This window comes from Oryctolagus cuniculus, chromosome 12 (assembly GCF_051225735.1).
Source record: "Oryctolagus cuniculus isolate XC-2025 breed Fujian yellow rabbit chromosome 12, ASM5122573v1, whole genome shotgun sequence".
In the NCBI taxonomy this organism is placed as follows: Eukaryota; Metazoa; Chordata; class Mammalia; order Lagomorpha; family Leporidae; genus Oryctolagus; species Oryctolagus cuniculus.
Window position 1 is genome coordinate 57792609 of NC_142878.1, and position 17392 is coordinate 57810000.

At 44.0% G+C, this 17392-nt stretch overlaps 1 protein-coding gene and 1 long non-coding RNA gene across 17 annotated transcripts in view; one reads left to right on the plus strand and one right to left on the minus strand.

Moving 5' to 3' along the window:
- Window positions 1-17392, plus strand: part of LOC103351145 (uncharacterized) — a 271397-nt gene that overhangs the window by 178888 nt on the left and 75117 nt on the right. The gene's annotated exons all lie outside the window — the stretch shown is intronic.
- On the minus strand, window positions 11590-13866 carry GJD2 (gap junction protein delta 2). Its single transcript, XM_002718001.6, has 2 exons — window positions 13661-13866; window positions 11590-12625 (listed from the first exon to the last, which is right to left on the minus strand). Exons 1-2 carry the CDS (start codon window positions 13729-13731, stop codon window positions 11731-11733), a joined length of 966 nt encoding a protein of 321 aa, XP_002718047.1. The 5' UTR covers window positions 13732-13866; the 3' UTR covers window positions 11590-11730.

Genomic DNA, 17392 nt, shown 5'->3' on the forward strand with positions numbered 1-17392 from the left:
CATATGTTTCTACAACTTTGCTACCCTCTTTGAAGACTTCAGGGTCATTGCCTGGCCAATTTGTGCACTATGCCCATCGAAACACTTGGAAAAAGTGGTTTTTTTGTTTTTTTTTTTTTTTTTTTGCTAACTGGGCAGTGTTGTCATGAAGCAGGTTAAGCCACAATGCCAGCATCCCCATGTCGGAGTACTGGTTTGAGTCCCAGTGGCTCCACTTTCAATCCAGCTCCCTGCTAATGCACCCAGGTAGGCAGTGGGAGACTCGGATGGATTCCTGGCTCCAGGCTTCAGCCTGGACTTGCTGTGGCTATTGCAGCCATTTGGGGAGTGAACCAGCAGATGGAACATTCTTTCTCTCTCTCTCTCTCTCTCCCCCCCTCCCCCTATCTCTCTGCCTTTCAAATAAATAAATAATATTTTCAAAAAAGAATAAAGAAATATTTCTGTCTCAGACTCAGGAATCACAGACACCCAGAATCTTCCATCACTCGTACATACTCACACACACAATACTGATTGTTTTTAGTGAAAGACAAAAATCAACCTAAAAAACACTTTTCCTGCCATCCTTTCTCCCAAAAGCAAATTTGAAGAGATTTTCTGTACTTTCCTTCCTTATAGACTAGTTTCCCAGAATCAGAAATTATCTGCTTCTTGAACATTCTCATTAACTACTAACATTCTTATATATTGCCTTTATGAAGATTTGGCAAAATGCGTCCATAATTTTTTTAAAGATTTATTTATTTGAAAGGCAGAGTTACAGAGAGGCAGAGAGAGAGAAAAAGAGAGAGATCTTCCATCTGATGGTTCCCTCCCCAGATGGCCACAATGGCTGGAGCTGTGCCTATCTGAAGCCAGGAGCCAGGGTTCTCCTCCAGGAGAGACCCACAGACTTGAGCCACCTTCTAGTGCTTTCCCAGGCCATAGCAGAGAGCTGGATTGGAAGTGGAGAAGCCGAGACTCAAACCGGTACCCATATGAGATGCCGGTATTACAGGTGGTGGCTTTACCCACGAGGCCACAGCGCAGGCCCCATGTTCATAAATTTTAGTGAAGTATCTGCTCCGTAATCCATCTACTCTAAAGAAGCAGTCTGGTAAGTGTACAGAGATGCTCACTCAACTACTGGTATAATAGTGACAACTGGTAACAACCCCAATATCCAGAACTATCCAATTGCTCAAGTAAATTATGGTACTACCATATCTTGTGTAATTTATCCACTAATCAAAAACAATTTATAAAGGTATTTCATTTAGAAAATATGAAACATATTTCTAAATGGAAAAAAAGCTACAAAACAATATGCACATGTGACTGCATCTCTGAAAAGCCACACCTTTGTGCATCTGTTTCCCTAACAAAATCCCTAGGCAAGGGTTTCCCAAAGGGCAGACATAAAGTAACCATGACTCTGCTTGGGTGACAGAATTTGTTTTGTTGTGATTTATCTGACATTAATATGTATTACTTTTTTAATTAGGGGGAATAAATGCTATTTAAAAAGAAAGAGAAAAAGAGGTACTTTTTATTTTCTCTCATCTCTGAACTTCTGGAAATTAGCTAAGAAAAGGATTACAGGTCAAACGTGGTTATCTCTTCAGGATCCCCCTTTTAGCGCACTTAGATTGCAGTCCAGGTGAAGGCACTCTGTTCCAATAAACTGTAGTTGCCAAGAGACCAAAACCATACTCCTTCTCTAAAGATTGGCCTACCACATTTCCTTGTGACCTCTTTAGATTTATGGGAAACCATTTACTGAGAACAAGTTTTCCTCCTAACATTTTTAAATTCCTCTATTAATACATACGATAAGTCAAGAGGCCTTATAGAATGTAAAGTATACTGGACTATAAGTCAAAGAATTGGATTCTGTACAAAAACCAACTGGTGTTTTGGACAAGTCATCAAGGCTAAGGCTCTGAGGTTCTGCTCCTCTAAGGAAAAGCAAGGGCCACCCACTTTTTCTACTCTGCCACTCTGTAGTCAAAGATTACAAAGACCAAATAAGATAATACATGGGGAGCAGATAAGAAAGTCAGCTATCTATTCAAACATTTACTATCACTATCGTGATTGCTCAGGTAAATGAAGGAACTAGTAGATAATATTGCAATTTGACTGATTTCTAGAAATGGAGAAAAGAATATTCCTGAAGTGCAGGTCATCAAGTTATCTTTGGCCAACAGCACCAATTGTGGTCATATTTTTATACATTTTAATGAAAGACTCACCTTTATGGTGGCAGATGCATATAGTCTGCTAGCTTCTCAGGAAGAAGCCCCTGGAACTCTTGCTCATGTTTTTCTCATCTACTATCAGCTACCCTCACCTTTGCATCTTTTCCCTGTAATGAAGGACCAGCTTGAAGTTATTTCCTTTGTTTATCTCTTACATATCTTCTGTAACCTTAGTGTTAGCTCAGAGAAGAGTATGTGCAAGTACTCTATATAGTAGATTGTGCCAAAAGAATATATGAATTGATTGGGCACCTTTTAGGCAAGCAGAAATGATAGAAAAACAACAATCAAACAAACACAAAAAAGAAAACAGAGAAGAGAGAACTTCCAAACAGCATGGGGGAATGCTGACTAATGAGTGTGCAGAACAGGGTACCTGTGACTTCCTGGGAAAGAGAAGTCTACAGGGAAGCTCTAGAACCATCATGCTGGTAAGGTACTTAAGGAAGCAGTCAAGAATATGGTAAATTGGGGTAAGGCAATGGTAGATATGCCCAAGGTGCTTCAAGAGATAGACACACACCCATATGAACACACACTATGAGTCCAAGAGCATAGATCTGTGCCCTGATGCTAACAGTGTAACCTGGAGTAAGCCCAGGAGCATAGTGCTGCAGAGCTAATGTACTTACCCAAGATGAGTGTTCCTCTCTCTTAAAACACTAACTCATGATTCTCATGACCTGTGTGTGGAGAGATCTGGACTAGGAGTTAGGAGACCTCTGACTTTGCCAAACCATACTAATATAACTTTTGTCTAACCTAGTCCAAACTCTTTTGGTAACTGGAGAAGCCCATTCTCCTAATCGCACCCTACCTCAACTTCCACCTAACCTGGAATTCTTTATTCAAATTTATCCTCTGGATCTAAGTTGTATCTACAAAATTAAGTGAATAGATGATCTTTTATGCCCACCACAATGTTCTGTGATTCTATATTTTTAGTTTCTTATTGAATCAACAAGCATTTCTGAAGCCTTCATATGTGCCATGAACTGTAGATGACTATGATGTGAGACTGCCCTGGAAAATCTAAGGATCTTGTGTTAAACTAAGACATATAAGAAAAGACCTTTTGGTGGGGAGGAATGGGAGGAGGAAAAGTCCAGTGAAAGAGGCACTGACTGCCGGCGCCCTGGCTCACTTGGCTAATCCTCCACCTGCGGTGCCAGCACCCTGGGTTCTAGTCCTGGTCAGGGTGCCGGGTACTAGTCCCAGTTGCTCCTCTTCCAGTTCAGCTCTCTGCTGTGGCCCAGGAGGGCAGTGGAGGATGGCCCAAGTGTTTGGGTCCCTGTACCCACATGGGACACCAGGAGGAAGTACCCGGCTCTTGGCTTTGGATCGGCTCAGCGCCAGCCGTAGCAGCCATTAGGGGAGTGAACCAATGGAAGGAAGACCTTTCTCTCTGTCCCTCTCTCTCTCTCTCTCTCACTGTCTATAACTCTCTCTCTATCTCTCTCACTATCTAACTCTGCCTGGCAAAAAAAATTAAAAAAAAAAAAAAAGAAAGAGGCACTGAGTATAAGGTAGCAAACTAATATGTCCTGAAACCTCAAGGAATTGCTCTCTTGAAAGCAATATCATGAAGTGTTAAAACTTGGTTTCAGCATCATATAGCATGGGCTGGATTCTAGATATGACCATGTATCGGGTGTATGACCTGGTGAGTTGATACAACATCTAGACATTTTGGTTTCCTCACCTGAAAATGGATGCAATAATAATTAACATCCTCCTTCCAGAACTGTGTTGAATGAGGTAATTTATGTAAAGAACTGGACTTGGAACATAGTAAATATTTAACACCTATTTGCCATTATTGAGATCTGGGTAGACCTTTAGACCATTCAGCTTTCATATAAGAAGTTTTCAGGGAATTCCTTTCTTTTATTGTCTTTGAGAAAATAGAATGATCTATGAACAAATACAGAGTTATGCAGAGTAGAAATAATTCTTCTATGAACAAATACAGAGTTATGCAAAAAAGAAGAAATTCTTCAGGAGAAAAAAATTCATTTTCAAAAAGCTTAGCCCCTACCTGGAGGCAGGTACAACAGATAAAGCTCCCCAGATCAAATGTCTCAGAGGTATCAAAACTCACCAATTCTATATTTAGGTGCCCATATGTTCCTACTGCCCAGAGTTGTCTACAAATACAAACATTTCAGCACATGCAGCAGCAATTTTTCAGAAAGATTTCCCTTTTAGGAGAGGTAGATTCTACAAAGCTTAATCGGTTCTAAGTGATTTTGAAATATTGTATCAATTTACAGCAGAAATGTCACTGTGGTGAATAAATATGAGGATTCTGCTCAGTGTTTGGGATTTAGCAGACTAACTCCCACTAATGTTAATGGGGCCATGCTGCCAAATCCCCCACCATCACCCAGGATATCTGCTCCAATCCCTTACTGTTGAGATTGAAATGTGTTTTCCATATCAAAGCTGATCCTGAGATGGGCATCATGAGCCTCTGCATGTTTTGACAGGGACAGTGTGGATGATACCTGGAAATCTGACAGAGGTCAAAACAACAGCTTTAAGGGACATTGTTGGAAGGCATTTTTTAACATTGTCTACCCTAGTCAGCACAGCGTCCTTTGTTTGCCTGATGCACAACACACACAGTCCCCTCACTCTCCAAACTCACCTCCCATTACTTCTCTCTGTGAATTCCAGGGAAAACAAAGTTCACCAGTTCTCCACATCTGTCCCAGGCTTCTTGCCAGAGCTAGATGTTTATGTTGCGCTGTACTGCCTCTCTTCTTCAAGGAAGCCCATCTCAATACCATCTTGTGGTGAAATTTTCTATGGCAGTCAGGACTGAGATTATTGCTATTCCCAAACCCTGAAAGTTCTCAGCTCTGAGAGATAAGCTCACATCTCTGCAGCCTCCCTCACAGCCCCAGGAAAACAGCACCAACTCCTTCCACCAGAGCTCACACATCCTGGGCAGCTCTTCCAAATGCCTCTGAGAGTGGCAGAGTAAAACTACTCCACTGCCGATTCTATCCTGGTGCCCTGTGTCTCAGCCTGGTTCAGATGAAGTGGCTCCTGCTGCAGACCATGACACCACCCATCAAACCAGGTCTCAGCTTCCAGGAGTTTATCTGTTTTTTACTGATATGCTCAGAGAGCCAACTCTGGCCCCAGCCTGCCCCAAGAACAGTCCAGGCTGTCTGTCCTGAGGAAGGATCCAGGCTCCCCGACAGTGAGCTGTCCACTGCACTGAGATGGGAGGTTACAGGTACTGTCAACTCAGAGAGCAGACAGCACTGGCCACCCACAGAATGGCAGCTGGACTAAGTGGAAAGCCTCAGGGATATCTCACTCTCTTGATATAAAAAGATCAAAAAGTAAGAAAAACTTTGGTGTTGGTGAATTTTTTTACGCCTGTTGATAAATGTTTTTCTGCTCCACCCTCCTCCCTAACTCACACTTAAATACAGTAGATGTGAAGTCTCTCTCCTAGAACTCAGGGAGACTCCAGTCTCCTATGTGGTGGCAGGACCCAAACACTTAGGTCATCTGCTGCTGCTTTCCCAGAAACATTAACAGAATAGGACACAGATTTATTGTCTTATGAGGCTTTTTTTTTTTTTTTTGAGAGAGTGAGAGAGAAAGAGCACATGCAAGAGTGATCTTCTATCTGCTGATTCACTCCTCAAATGGCAATAGCCCCAGCTGGGCCAGGCTAAAGCCAGGAGCCCAGAACTCAATCTGGGTCTCCAACAAGGATGACAGGAACCCAAATGCTTGAGCCATTACCTGCTTACTCCCAGGGTATGTATGCATTAACACAAATCTGAGATTGGAAACAGAGGCAGGACTCTGATATGGGATGTGAGCATCTCAAGTGGCATCTTAACTATTGTGTCAAATGCTTGCCACTGAGGCTATCTTTTCGAGGTTTCATATTGTTCTGTGTATTTCCTGAATCACCCAGTCAAGGGCCGGGTACACCATCAGTGCCCACTATACCACTAAATTAAATTGAGTGATTTTTCATTGCTTTGTATTTTTGAAGCTTTTGGCCTTTCAAGAGAAGAGGTTGGAGGCTAATGAATTGGTAATATATCTTTAAATGATGGATTCCTTATTTACTGATTTAAATAAGCATGTTTTAGGCACCATCCCTAGTCTTTGGAGTCAGGGAGAAGAACCGTCCATTCCTTACAACTTCATTTACCATAGACAGCAGAGGCTTGGAATGCTAAGTCTGGGTGAACAGTTGTTCTGATTCCCAACAGCAGATCCTGAGTTGATCTTCAGCACCGATGTCCTCTCAGAGGCCCACATGTGCACTTTCTTCACTTAGCACTCTCAAGACCCAAAGTCAACAAGAGTCACTGCGTACATTTTAGTTACGACAACTCAGGATAGGTTCAGCCAAGACTGTTTAGCTAACACACCTATGTACCAGAATGTAACAATCTTTTAAATGAACATAACCTTTGAGTAATCACACAGCCAATGCACCATGACCAACTGATTCTCAGAGCACAAGCTGGGATAAGATTTATAATTTACCCTTCAGCAGCCCTTATTTTAATTGTTTCCATCCAACCTGCAGGAGGTCTGGAAATGTCTAAGGCAAAAGATTGCCTGTGCTCTCTAGTTCTGCTTTCTTACTTCCCACTTACTCACCAAATATAGTAGATATTTTATGGCCCTTTATCCAGCTTTGATATAGCTCATTTATATAGTTAAATACTTAGGAAAATTGAGCACTAGTAACAGATTCTTCCTTGAGATTTCACCGTGCTGAACTTTATGATGCCAATTTTTTTCTTTTTCTTTTTTTTTTTTTAACTTATTTACTCATTTGAATGGCAGATATATCTTTCATCTCCTGGTTCACTCCCCCAAATGGCCATACCAGTCGGAGCTGGGTCAGGTTGAAGCCAGGAGCCTGAAACTCCAGTCTCCCACGTGGTGGCAGGTCCCAAACATTTAGGTCATCTTCTTCTGCTTTCCTAGTAACATTAGGATCAGAAATGGAGCATCTGGGATTTGAACTAGCGCTCAAATGGGATGCTGGTGTTGCAGGCAGTGGCTCAACCCACCATGCCACAATGTTGGCCCCACAATACCACTTTCTTTTTTTTTTTTTTTTTTTTTTTTTTTTTTTTTTTTTTTTGACAGGCAGGGCGGACAGTGAGAGAGAGATACAGAGAGAAAGGTCTTCCTTTTTCCTTTGGTTCACCCCGCCAATGGCCGCTGCAGCTGGCAGCACCGTGGCTGGCGCACCACGCTGATCTGAAGCCTGGAGCCAGGTGCTTCTCCTGGTCTCCCATGCGGGTGCAGGGCTCAAGAACTCCCAGGCCACAGCAAAGAGCTGGATGCAAGAGGAGCAACCGGGACAGAATCCGGCGCCCCAACCGGGACTAGAACCCGGGGTGCTGGCGCTGCAGGTGGGGAATTAGCCTACTGAGCCACGGTGCCGGCCTGCAACACCACTTTCTAGACTTTCTTTGCTAGTTGGCTCTTCTCAGCTTTTATCCTGGGCTCCTCCTCTTCTCTCCACTTTAGTCTCTTTCCTTGGTCACCCCCTCTTTTGGCATGAATAATTCAACCACAGCTGCAACTTCCACTCCTAGCACCCTAAAAGTTGGTGTTAGTGTTCCTTACAGAGCTTGTTATCAGTAACTTCAAAAATGATTTAAACATGGGCCACTCTACCTGGATAGTCTCATATTTCTCTTTTCTGCCTTTAATAATTTCTCCTCCAAACACCTGGTTCTTATAATATTAAGCTAATGTTTCTAAATTTATAGTTCGGAACCCTAGGAATGGGGGAAATTAAAAATACTGATATCTTCCCACTTAAGACACACCTATTCCACATGGGAAGAACTGGGTTCAATCCCCAGCTCTGGTTCATGACTCCAGTTTCTTGCTAATGCAGATTCTGTGTTTAGCTTTAATACATCTAAGTCCATGAGACCATTCCTAGACGGAAGACAGAGGGACACATCTCTCTGGCAGCAACTGAAACAATAACCATAAATTTCCCATGTGGTTACAATGGATAAGGCATAGTTCTTGCACCTAAAACAAACCACACTGTTATCCAGAAATGCCTCATAAAAACCCAGAAAGTAACAGGAAAGGCGATTTTTATGAAACTCCAGAGCAGGGCACCAAATTGTCTCAGAGTAGAATTTAGATTGGGTTCCTGTGTGAAGGAACACCACCCTGATTTTAATGGGTAGAGAGGAGCATGCCCAGTGAAAGGAAGTGGTGAGATGGATATTTTCTGCCTAAGAAGCAAAAAAGAAACCCTGTTCTTTCTACTGCCTTGACTGTCCCCCCCTTGATTTTGAATCTAGTCATTTTCCTTGTTCACAGAATTCTTCAAGTACAGTTTCTATCCTTCATATTTAATACTTTAAATAGTTGAGGGCTTTAAAATGTAAAATTCTTTTCTTTCAGCTTTTCTTTTCTCAGGCTAAGGAATTTCATTCTTCCCAGCTAGTCTCTAGTTCATGCACTGTCACAAACTAAAACAAAGTACACACACACACACCACACACACACACAGGTGCACCTGATCATATACATGCACATGTATGTGCCCATACACAGGCCAAGAGGGTCTGCAGTTCACCAAGATACTCTCAAATTTAAAAGATTATATAGATGCTGTCCTCTCACAAAATACAGTTTAGGTCATATCCGTCACGTAGCTGCATGAGCCATCAAATCATCAGCTTGATTTCTTCATTAGATAGAAAGCAAATGAATCAAAGGCTGCCACTAATGTGAGGGGTGACTATACTCTGAGAGTGGGTGTGTTTCACACTCCATAAATGACAAGTGAATTAATAATCTTTCTATTTGTGAGTGTTTGGAAACATTAGAGAAATGAAATAGATGAGCCCCACAGATCTAGGATGCATTTCCACCAGGAAGCACTACTGTTCTAATTCTACATCAAGGCAGAAATACAACAGACCTTGTTTTCCACACAGATTCCTACTTCTTTCACACCCAAGCATATGCTAAGATCTCTCAAGCAACACTCTTCCTCCATCTCTAAGAGGTGTCTTCAAACATTTTTAGCTTACCAAACACAAAACAAAGGAGGAGCTGTTTCTTTTCTCAAGGACAATTATCTTCAGCTGCTTATTTATACTGCCAATGGAAGCCTATACATTGAAATAAACATATTTTCCTTCTAAAATTGGCATCCACATTGCCATTGTTTAAAGGGTGCAATGATTGTGTATTGAAAGTAATCATCCAGGAAATTCCACATTGCTGTGCAATGTTCAATCTGAGTGCTCACTGGAATCAGAGGATACCCATTAAAGAAGTGAGGAAGAACATTAGCCTGCTGAACTAATGAGACTACATCTCAGTGGAAAGTGCCAAAAATGGTAGTAAATGTTGTGACAAAAAAAATTCTTATGACATGTAAGTAAAGGACTAATCCCTTTTGAAGAACAAAATAAGAAATGATTGATTAGAAGTCTAGAACATGCCTGTAACACAGCATCAACTAAAGATATATCGTATTTAAATTAATTAAAATTGAACAAGAAGAAATTCAATTCTTCATTTGCACTACTCCATTTTAAAAGTTCAGCAGTTACATATGAGTAGTCATTGACTTAATGGAGCAACACAGAAGAAATTTTCACCATTTCATAGAGTTCTATGGGATTGTACTGATCTAGATGATTTTCTTTGACTACTGGGTTAATATCATGTTAAACATCAGGCTCTGAAGAGGTCTTGGGGGAAAAGAGCATGCTTGCCAAATATAACAACCCATGGCAGGAAAAATGTGGTGGAAAGGGAGGAAAATCCAATCCTAAAATGAGCCAATATGATACAGTATTGACATCTGTATTACAAGAAATATACTTAAACAAGCAGAGTAATGCAGAGCTAACATTGAAATGAGTTAGTAACCACCAACTACTGTTTGAATGCTTCATTATTCCCCTCTCTTCATCCTGAGTGGCTAGTTGGATTTTATTGATCATCAAATATTGTTCCTTTATCATTCACTTCCTACCCCCATTCTTCTGCTGCTATAATATTTTTGAACATTTATTTAAATAAATAGGACCTCAGTCAAAATAGAAAAGTTCAGACTCTTCCCATTTTACAAAAAAGGCAAGAACTTTATTTTAAATAAATTTTCAGTTGTATATTACATCATGTTCATGTCTAAATCAAAATGATAATGATAATTTAAAGAAACCAGAGGGATTCATAAAAGCACATTATCCAAATATTACTCTTGGCCAATGCTTTAACTAAATACACAGTGGATGTGGAAGGTACATATGGCACTTAAATAAATAAGAGCAAAGAGAAGGAATCATATTCACAGTCCAAAGCAATAGGTTTTTGAACCTTTGGTATATGTCTCATATAAGCATCCGTAAACACATGTTAGCCAATAGTGTTTAGATCCATGTTTTTTAGGCCAGTGATTGTGTATATGTTTCAAAAATAATAAATAATAAATCAGGATTGACATGGGCTGATTAAGGTCTCTGGTGTGAGCACACAGGTAAATTCAAACCATGGCAAAATGATGTGCAGGTGTGTTTCACAACATAACTATATAAGAAAATGAGTGAGATACACCAGTTAGAAATTCTGTGGCTCAGGCAGACAACCTCGATATTAACAAAAAATATATTTTTTAAAAGTCCACAAGCTGGAAGGCAGAAATATCCTGAAGCTCACAACCACATGCCTAATAGTGCAACAACCATCTCACAGAAGTTGCATATTGTAATTCCCTCCCTCCCACCCATCCCCACCCTATTAAACAGCACCAGTGCAGTTTGAGTTTAAAAACTGGAAATAATGAGACATTCCTAAGGTTTTCATAATGACTATGGGCCAGTCATATGGGGCTCAAATGAAAACCTTTGCCATGGCCACTCTTCAAAAAGCACCCCATGTAATTCCTTCTAGCTTGCAGATAAACCATATTAGGTCTAATGTAAGGCCAGATTCAGGAAAAAAAAGCTGGCATGCTGTCCTGGGTTGAGGAAAAGGGACATGCTAATGGAGAGATACATAAAGGATCCTCAAGAATGTTTGTCCTGCAGCCCAGGATACAGGGATAAGTGTTGAAATAGCTCACAAATTTTGTATCAATGAAGTGTTTGACTCCCACCATTCACCAGGATACAGAGCTCAGCAGAGCTCAGGCCTACATGGTAGCTGTGCAACTTCATAGTTGTCAAGTTCAGGATGGCCCATAAAAGAAGAGGGACCAAAGAAATCCAATTCACCCATCTCATCCCAGTACCCAACTGTCTCTGTGGCAACAGGGATGTGCCACATGATATTGGTTCTGCTGTTTCTGCTATCCTATTGATGCAAGATCTTCTCTTAATGAGTCTTAGGTATGCTACATCTTGATGGTGAGAGTCACATACATGAGGGCAGATATAGTCACCCTTAAACAGTCATCTGCTTTGAGGCTACTTGCTATTCCCCAGGCCTTCCCCTTTCACACATAAGCAGAGTCACTGGACTGAGTCCTGCCAAAATTGGGAACACTGACCCGGGGCAGGTCCTTGTTACGGATCTCATAGACTGACTTCCTCTTGGCCTGGGCCCCTCGCACAGCCAGCTTGATTTTGCGCCATCCCAGGTGGTTGAGTTCAGCCAGGTTGAGTACAACACAGATGCCACTCACAGCAAACATGAACACTAGAAAGACGGTCTTCTCAGTGGGCCGGGACACATAACATTCCACCTCCTTGATGCAGGGGTAGCGGTTACACTCATACAAGCCTGGGACGCTGAAGCCATAGAGAAAGTATTGGCCCACCAGAAACCCAATCTCCAGGGCATTTCGGAACACCACTTGGATAATGTAGAAACGGGAGATGCCTTCCTGCCTTCGAAGCTTGGATTTTGCTGCAGTGCGCATCCCTGATGGGTGTGGAGTCAACTCCTTAACCTCTAAACAATCTGGCTCTGTCTCCTTGCTGGGGTTCTCTGGGTTCTGCAGCACCCCATTGACAATGGCATTTTGCAACTTCTTATCTTCTCGTTTCCCCCCACCACTTCCCCCACCTCCGGTTCCTCCAGGACCCCCCATGGAGTCTGGAGGGTCTCTGTCCAGGGATAGAAAGACAGTAGAGTAACGGCGTTCTCGCTGTTTGGCAGACTGGTGCACAGAGTAAGTGATAAAGCAGAGGCTGGGGGTACACACCATTATGATCTGGAAGACCCAGTAACGTATGTGGGAGATGGGGAAGGCGCGGTCATAGCAGGCTTGGTTACAGCCGGGCTGCAAGGTGTTGCACACAAACATGGTCTGCTCATCATCGTACACCGTCTCCCCCACAATGGCCACAATGAGGATCCGGAAGATCACCACCACAGTCAACAGGATCCTGAGAAGGGGAAGAGGGAGGGAGAGAGGTTCTCACCGGCTGCGTCACTGGTAGGAAACCCCTGCTCCTCCTTTCTCTGGTCTGGTGATCACCAGTCCTTTAACAGGGGAGCTGTCCATCCCTGTGTGGTACTGAACTGGGAAACAGGAAACGATTTTGACTCTTCCTTATATCCTGGGTGCTACTGAGCTGAGAACTCTTCAAAATTACAAGGATCCCAGCCATACTCATCACCATACACTGGAGATGATCTATTTGCAACACACAGACTTCATCCTTATCTGTGGGATGCATAGAGACACCAAATACACATTCACTTTGGATTTGGCAAATTCATACAGAATATCTGAACAGATAGTGTATGTTTCAGTTACTACAGTGTGTGTATATAACTATTCCATGTGTATATTTTAATCTAATCTCAATATGAATATTTAACTTTATGATATGTAGAAACGGATAGCCATGAATATTTGTTCATATATATATGCATGAATATATGTATGAAAATAGATATGGACCGAGATATAGACACACAAAACTGTCAGTTGTATGTGTAGATTCCTGCAACTATATTTTAACTAAAATATCAGTTTTGTTTAATAACTGTTGGGAAAACATGCACCTGCTCTGAAGAGCAAATCCATCTCCCCATTAGCCCTTCTCTGTCCAAATGCAATCCTGCCTTCTTTGTAGATGCTATTTAGAGAACCGGATGGAGATTGGCTCTGACTCTCGAGAGTGGGGGACCAAGATTGATCCAACAATTCCTTTTCTGATAAGGGAAGAATGAACCACCTCCCCCAGGGTGCTTTACAGGGAAGGGATTGGGGAACCTAGTCGGAGTAGCTGGAGAAGGGTGGAATCTCTAGGCATCGGGTAATCCTTCAATGCCGGGAACACAGGTGCATGGACCCATAATGATGAGGAAGAGGCAGAGCACGGCCTGGGAGCTGTGGGGGTTCTGTCTCGACTGAGGAGGGGTTCCCAGGGGCCGCCCGACGGGCCCGCGGACGGCTGGTTTGGCGTCCTTACCTCCCGATCATAGTGGAGTGCTGCTGCACCGCTGCTTCCAGCAGCCTCTCCAAGATGGTCCATTCCCCCATCGCTGTGCATCCGGAGGCAGCAGACAAAGACTGGGCAGCACCGGGCACGCTCTCGCTGCTCCTGGCCCCTCCCCGGGGCCGCACCTCCCGACCGGGAGAGAATTGCCCCCCAATTTAAAAAGCAAACAAATTTTTTAAAAATCCACGATCCCTCTCCCTTTTGTTTGTACTTAAAAGAGGGAAATGGGGAAAGAAATCCAAGTGCGTCCCGACTGATGGGGCAATTAGTGCGGTTCGGAGAGCGGGCACGAACCTGCCGCACCGTCTGAGGGTCGGGTCTGGGTCCCGCAGTGGCCGGGACGAGGGGCTGGGCGGGGCTGGCAGCTTGCAGGTCCAAGAACACTCGCCCGCTCGAGACAGGTCTCTCTGGGAGCCGCTGGGCACCAAAGGTTAGGGGGCTGCGGGAGGGTCCCGGCACCGGCCCCCGCGCCTGCCACTTCCGCAGGCACCTGGCACTCCCGCGCTGCGCCTGTGAGGCCCGGGCTGAACGCGCCGAGCTGCCTGCCGGGTTGGGGAATCCGCGGCCGCCGCCTCTAATCCGCCCTTAAGTAGTCTCCGCCTGCGTCACGCCAGGTCGGCGGAGGGGAGCCGAGCGCCGCGTGCGGCTGTCGCTGCGCGTCGGAGCCCGAGGGGCCGGGGACGCGCGCGGGGGGGAGAGGGGCAGGAGTCCCGGGGCCCGGCGGGGAGTGGGGCGACTTCGAGAGGAAGCGCTGCAGCGCCCCTTAGGGCTCCTCGGGGCGCCCAGGTAACCTCACCTGACCGCCACCCCCCTGCAGGAGGAGGGGAAACCCGGAGCAGACGCGTGGGTGAGTAGGGAGGGACGCGAGTGGGTAGTTTTCTTCTCCCCGTGTGTTCCCTCACCTTTCGCTTTCTGCCTTCGGGGAGACCACTGCAGTTCTTTCTCTAGACGGAGAGTCTGGGCGGGGGTGGGGGGGCGCTCTTAAATCTGCCTTGAAAAGGACAACGTGGCTGAGAGTGAGGCTGTGGTTCCGCGTCTCCGTGGTGGGTCGGATGCCGGATGCTGGGCTGAGAAGGCTGGAAGAGAGTCCATTTTGGCTGCAGAGTAAATGCAGGTGCGAAGCTGCTGGAGGCTGGGGTCTAGCTGCAAGCGTGTACCTAACAGGTGCCTGGCAGTGAGTTCGTGCGGTGGCTATAGTTGAAGCCTCGCTCCCTCTCGCTCCCGAGGTGCAAACACGGATGCTGTGCAAGTTTTACTTTTATTTATTTGTTACTAATTGGAGGAGGGGTACTTTTCAGGTAATCCACAATGGTTGGGATTTAAGGAGACCCAGTATTCTGTCAGCAGAAACTGGACTCTCATCCCCACCCCACCTCCACCGCCTTATCTGTCTTGGCCTTCTCTGATTCTGGTTTCTGATTTTAAAATTACCCATTTGTTGTCAGTTCTGTCTAGAGAAACTACCTAATTAGTTACTGGAAAATTGAAAGAATCACACCAGGCTGTTAATTAGCTCAGAGGTCAGTATTAAGGAGTCTCCATAATCAGGAGTGGTTCAAAAAAAAAAAAAAAGTTTGGAAATCACAAGGGATTGAGATTGTCATCCTTTTAGAAATATAAGTGGGAAAGAGTTGGTGGCTCATTTTAGGCATAAAACAAGCTTAAATACCCATGGGGATTATAGTTATTACATAAGCCGTACCTTGGTGAGCCTTCAGTTCTAGAACAATTGACATGGTTGGGTGGCTGGTGGCCCAGGGATTGGGAAGACAGGTGCAGAGCCTGGCTTGTTGCATAAAGTTGTGTTTAAAGACATGACCCAAGCTTCCTCGGCATCAGAGGGATTACTGAGATCCCCTCCTAGCAGCTTTTCATGGCAAAAGGGTAGACAAGTTCACTAAAAAATGGGGAAAGCTATAAGGTGTAAAGGGCACATTAGGACTAAGGCAGGTACTACTTGGTGTTCGTTTGGGTAGTGAGGAGGTGCCTGGTGGAGATGAATGGATCTCCTAGTATCCATTTGGCTTTTACCTGGAATGACGATTCCCCAACTCAATCTCTGTGTTTCCCTAGGCTTCTTTCCTGCTCCCTAAGGTCTTGAGTCAGTATTTGCTTCTTTTCTGGAAGACACTTTTTGCATAAAGGATCTTAGACAAGGAGTAAATGATTGAAAAAGCTCTAAAGGAACTCCGTGTAATATTTTTAAATATCCCCGAATCAGCTGCACAACTCACAATTGTGTTCTATCCTCTGGCTTTCTCAAACCCTTAATGATAGTAATCCTAAAGACAGAGATTATAGGAAATACATTTCAAAAGTTTTCAAGCACTGGGCTATTACTGAATTGTCAACCATTCACTTATTTTTTTAAAGATTAATTTTATTTATTTGAAAGAGTTACAGAAAGAGGTAGAGACAGAGAGGTCTTCCATCTGATGGTTCACTCTCCAAATGATGGCAACGGCCAGAGCTGAGCTGATCCAAAGCCAGGAGCCAGGAGCTTCTTCCCGGTCTCCCACAAGGGTGCAGGGGCCCAAAGAGTTGGGTCATCTTCTACTGCTTTCCCAGGCCATAGCAGAGAGCTGGATCGGAAGTGGAGCAGCCGGGACTTGAACCAGCGTCCATATGGGATCCCGGCACTGCAGGTCGCGGCTTTAACCCGCTGCACCACAGCACCAGCCTCCACTTATTATTTTGAAGTACACTTTAATATTCCAGATAGATTCATCACACAGACACATGTATACAATGTCGGTGTATAAATGCACAGAAGGCCGGCGCCGTGGCTCACTAGGCTAATCCTCTGCCAGGTTCTAGTCCCGGTCGGGGTGCTGGATTCTGTCCCGGTTGCTCCTCTTCCAGTCCAGCTCTCTGCTGTGGCCTGGGAGTGCAGTGGAGGATGGCCCAGGTCCTTGGGCCCTGCACCCACATGGGAGACCAGGAGAAGCACCTGGCTCCCGGCTTCGGATCAGCGCAGTGCGCCGGCCACAGTGCGCCAGCTGCAGCGGCCATTGGGGGGTGAACCAACGGCAAAGGAAGACCTTTCTCTCTGTCTCTCACTGTCTAACTTTGCCTGTCAAAATAAATAAATAAAAAATGTACAGAAATATTTGTACACAAAACCTATATTTTAAGACTCATCTACGAAACTAGGTCACCTGTTTTTTAAATCAAAACTTTATTCTCACCACCACAGTTTGAAAACAATTTTTCATTTTAAATAATCATTCCCAAGTTGTTTTACATTTACTATACTGTGCTTCCTCTTTTGAACTCAGTCAACTAACTCTACTGCCAATTGATAATTCTCCCTCACAGTGCTGCATTAGATGTGAAAATATTCCAGGTGGACCTGGTCATCTCTGAGTTTCCTCAGGGTGTCATCTCATCTTCCTAGGTTCTGACGATTTCAAGTCGTCTCTTGTTGAAAATACCTCTTGATGTCAACTGGGAAGTTCTTTCTTATAGCACCTATTTAAAGCCCGCTTCACTCTATTATTTTTGAATCAATAGAGTGCAGATCTCATAAAACGCTCATAGAACAAACTTTGCTGTACATTAGAACATCTAGAGATGTTCACTTAAAAATACAGATGCTGGGATCCCATTCTAAGCCTGCCAAATTAAAAATCTATAGAAGTGAAGTTTAAGTACCTACATTATTAATAAGTTCTTATCAGTGGTTCTGATAAAAATGCAAAT

Excerpts from the sequence above, each read along its gene's own strand:
- GJD2 (XM_002718001.6), bottom strand. The coding sequence starts at position 13,731 with ATGGGGGAATGGACCATCTTGGAGAGGCTGCTGGAAGCAGCGGTGCAG. Across the intron at positions 12,626-13,660 it reads CACTCCACTATGATCGGGAG|GATCCTGTTGACTGTGGTGG; the intron begins GTAAGGACGCCA and ends TCCCCTTCTCAG.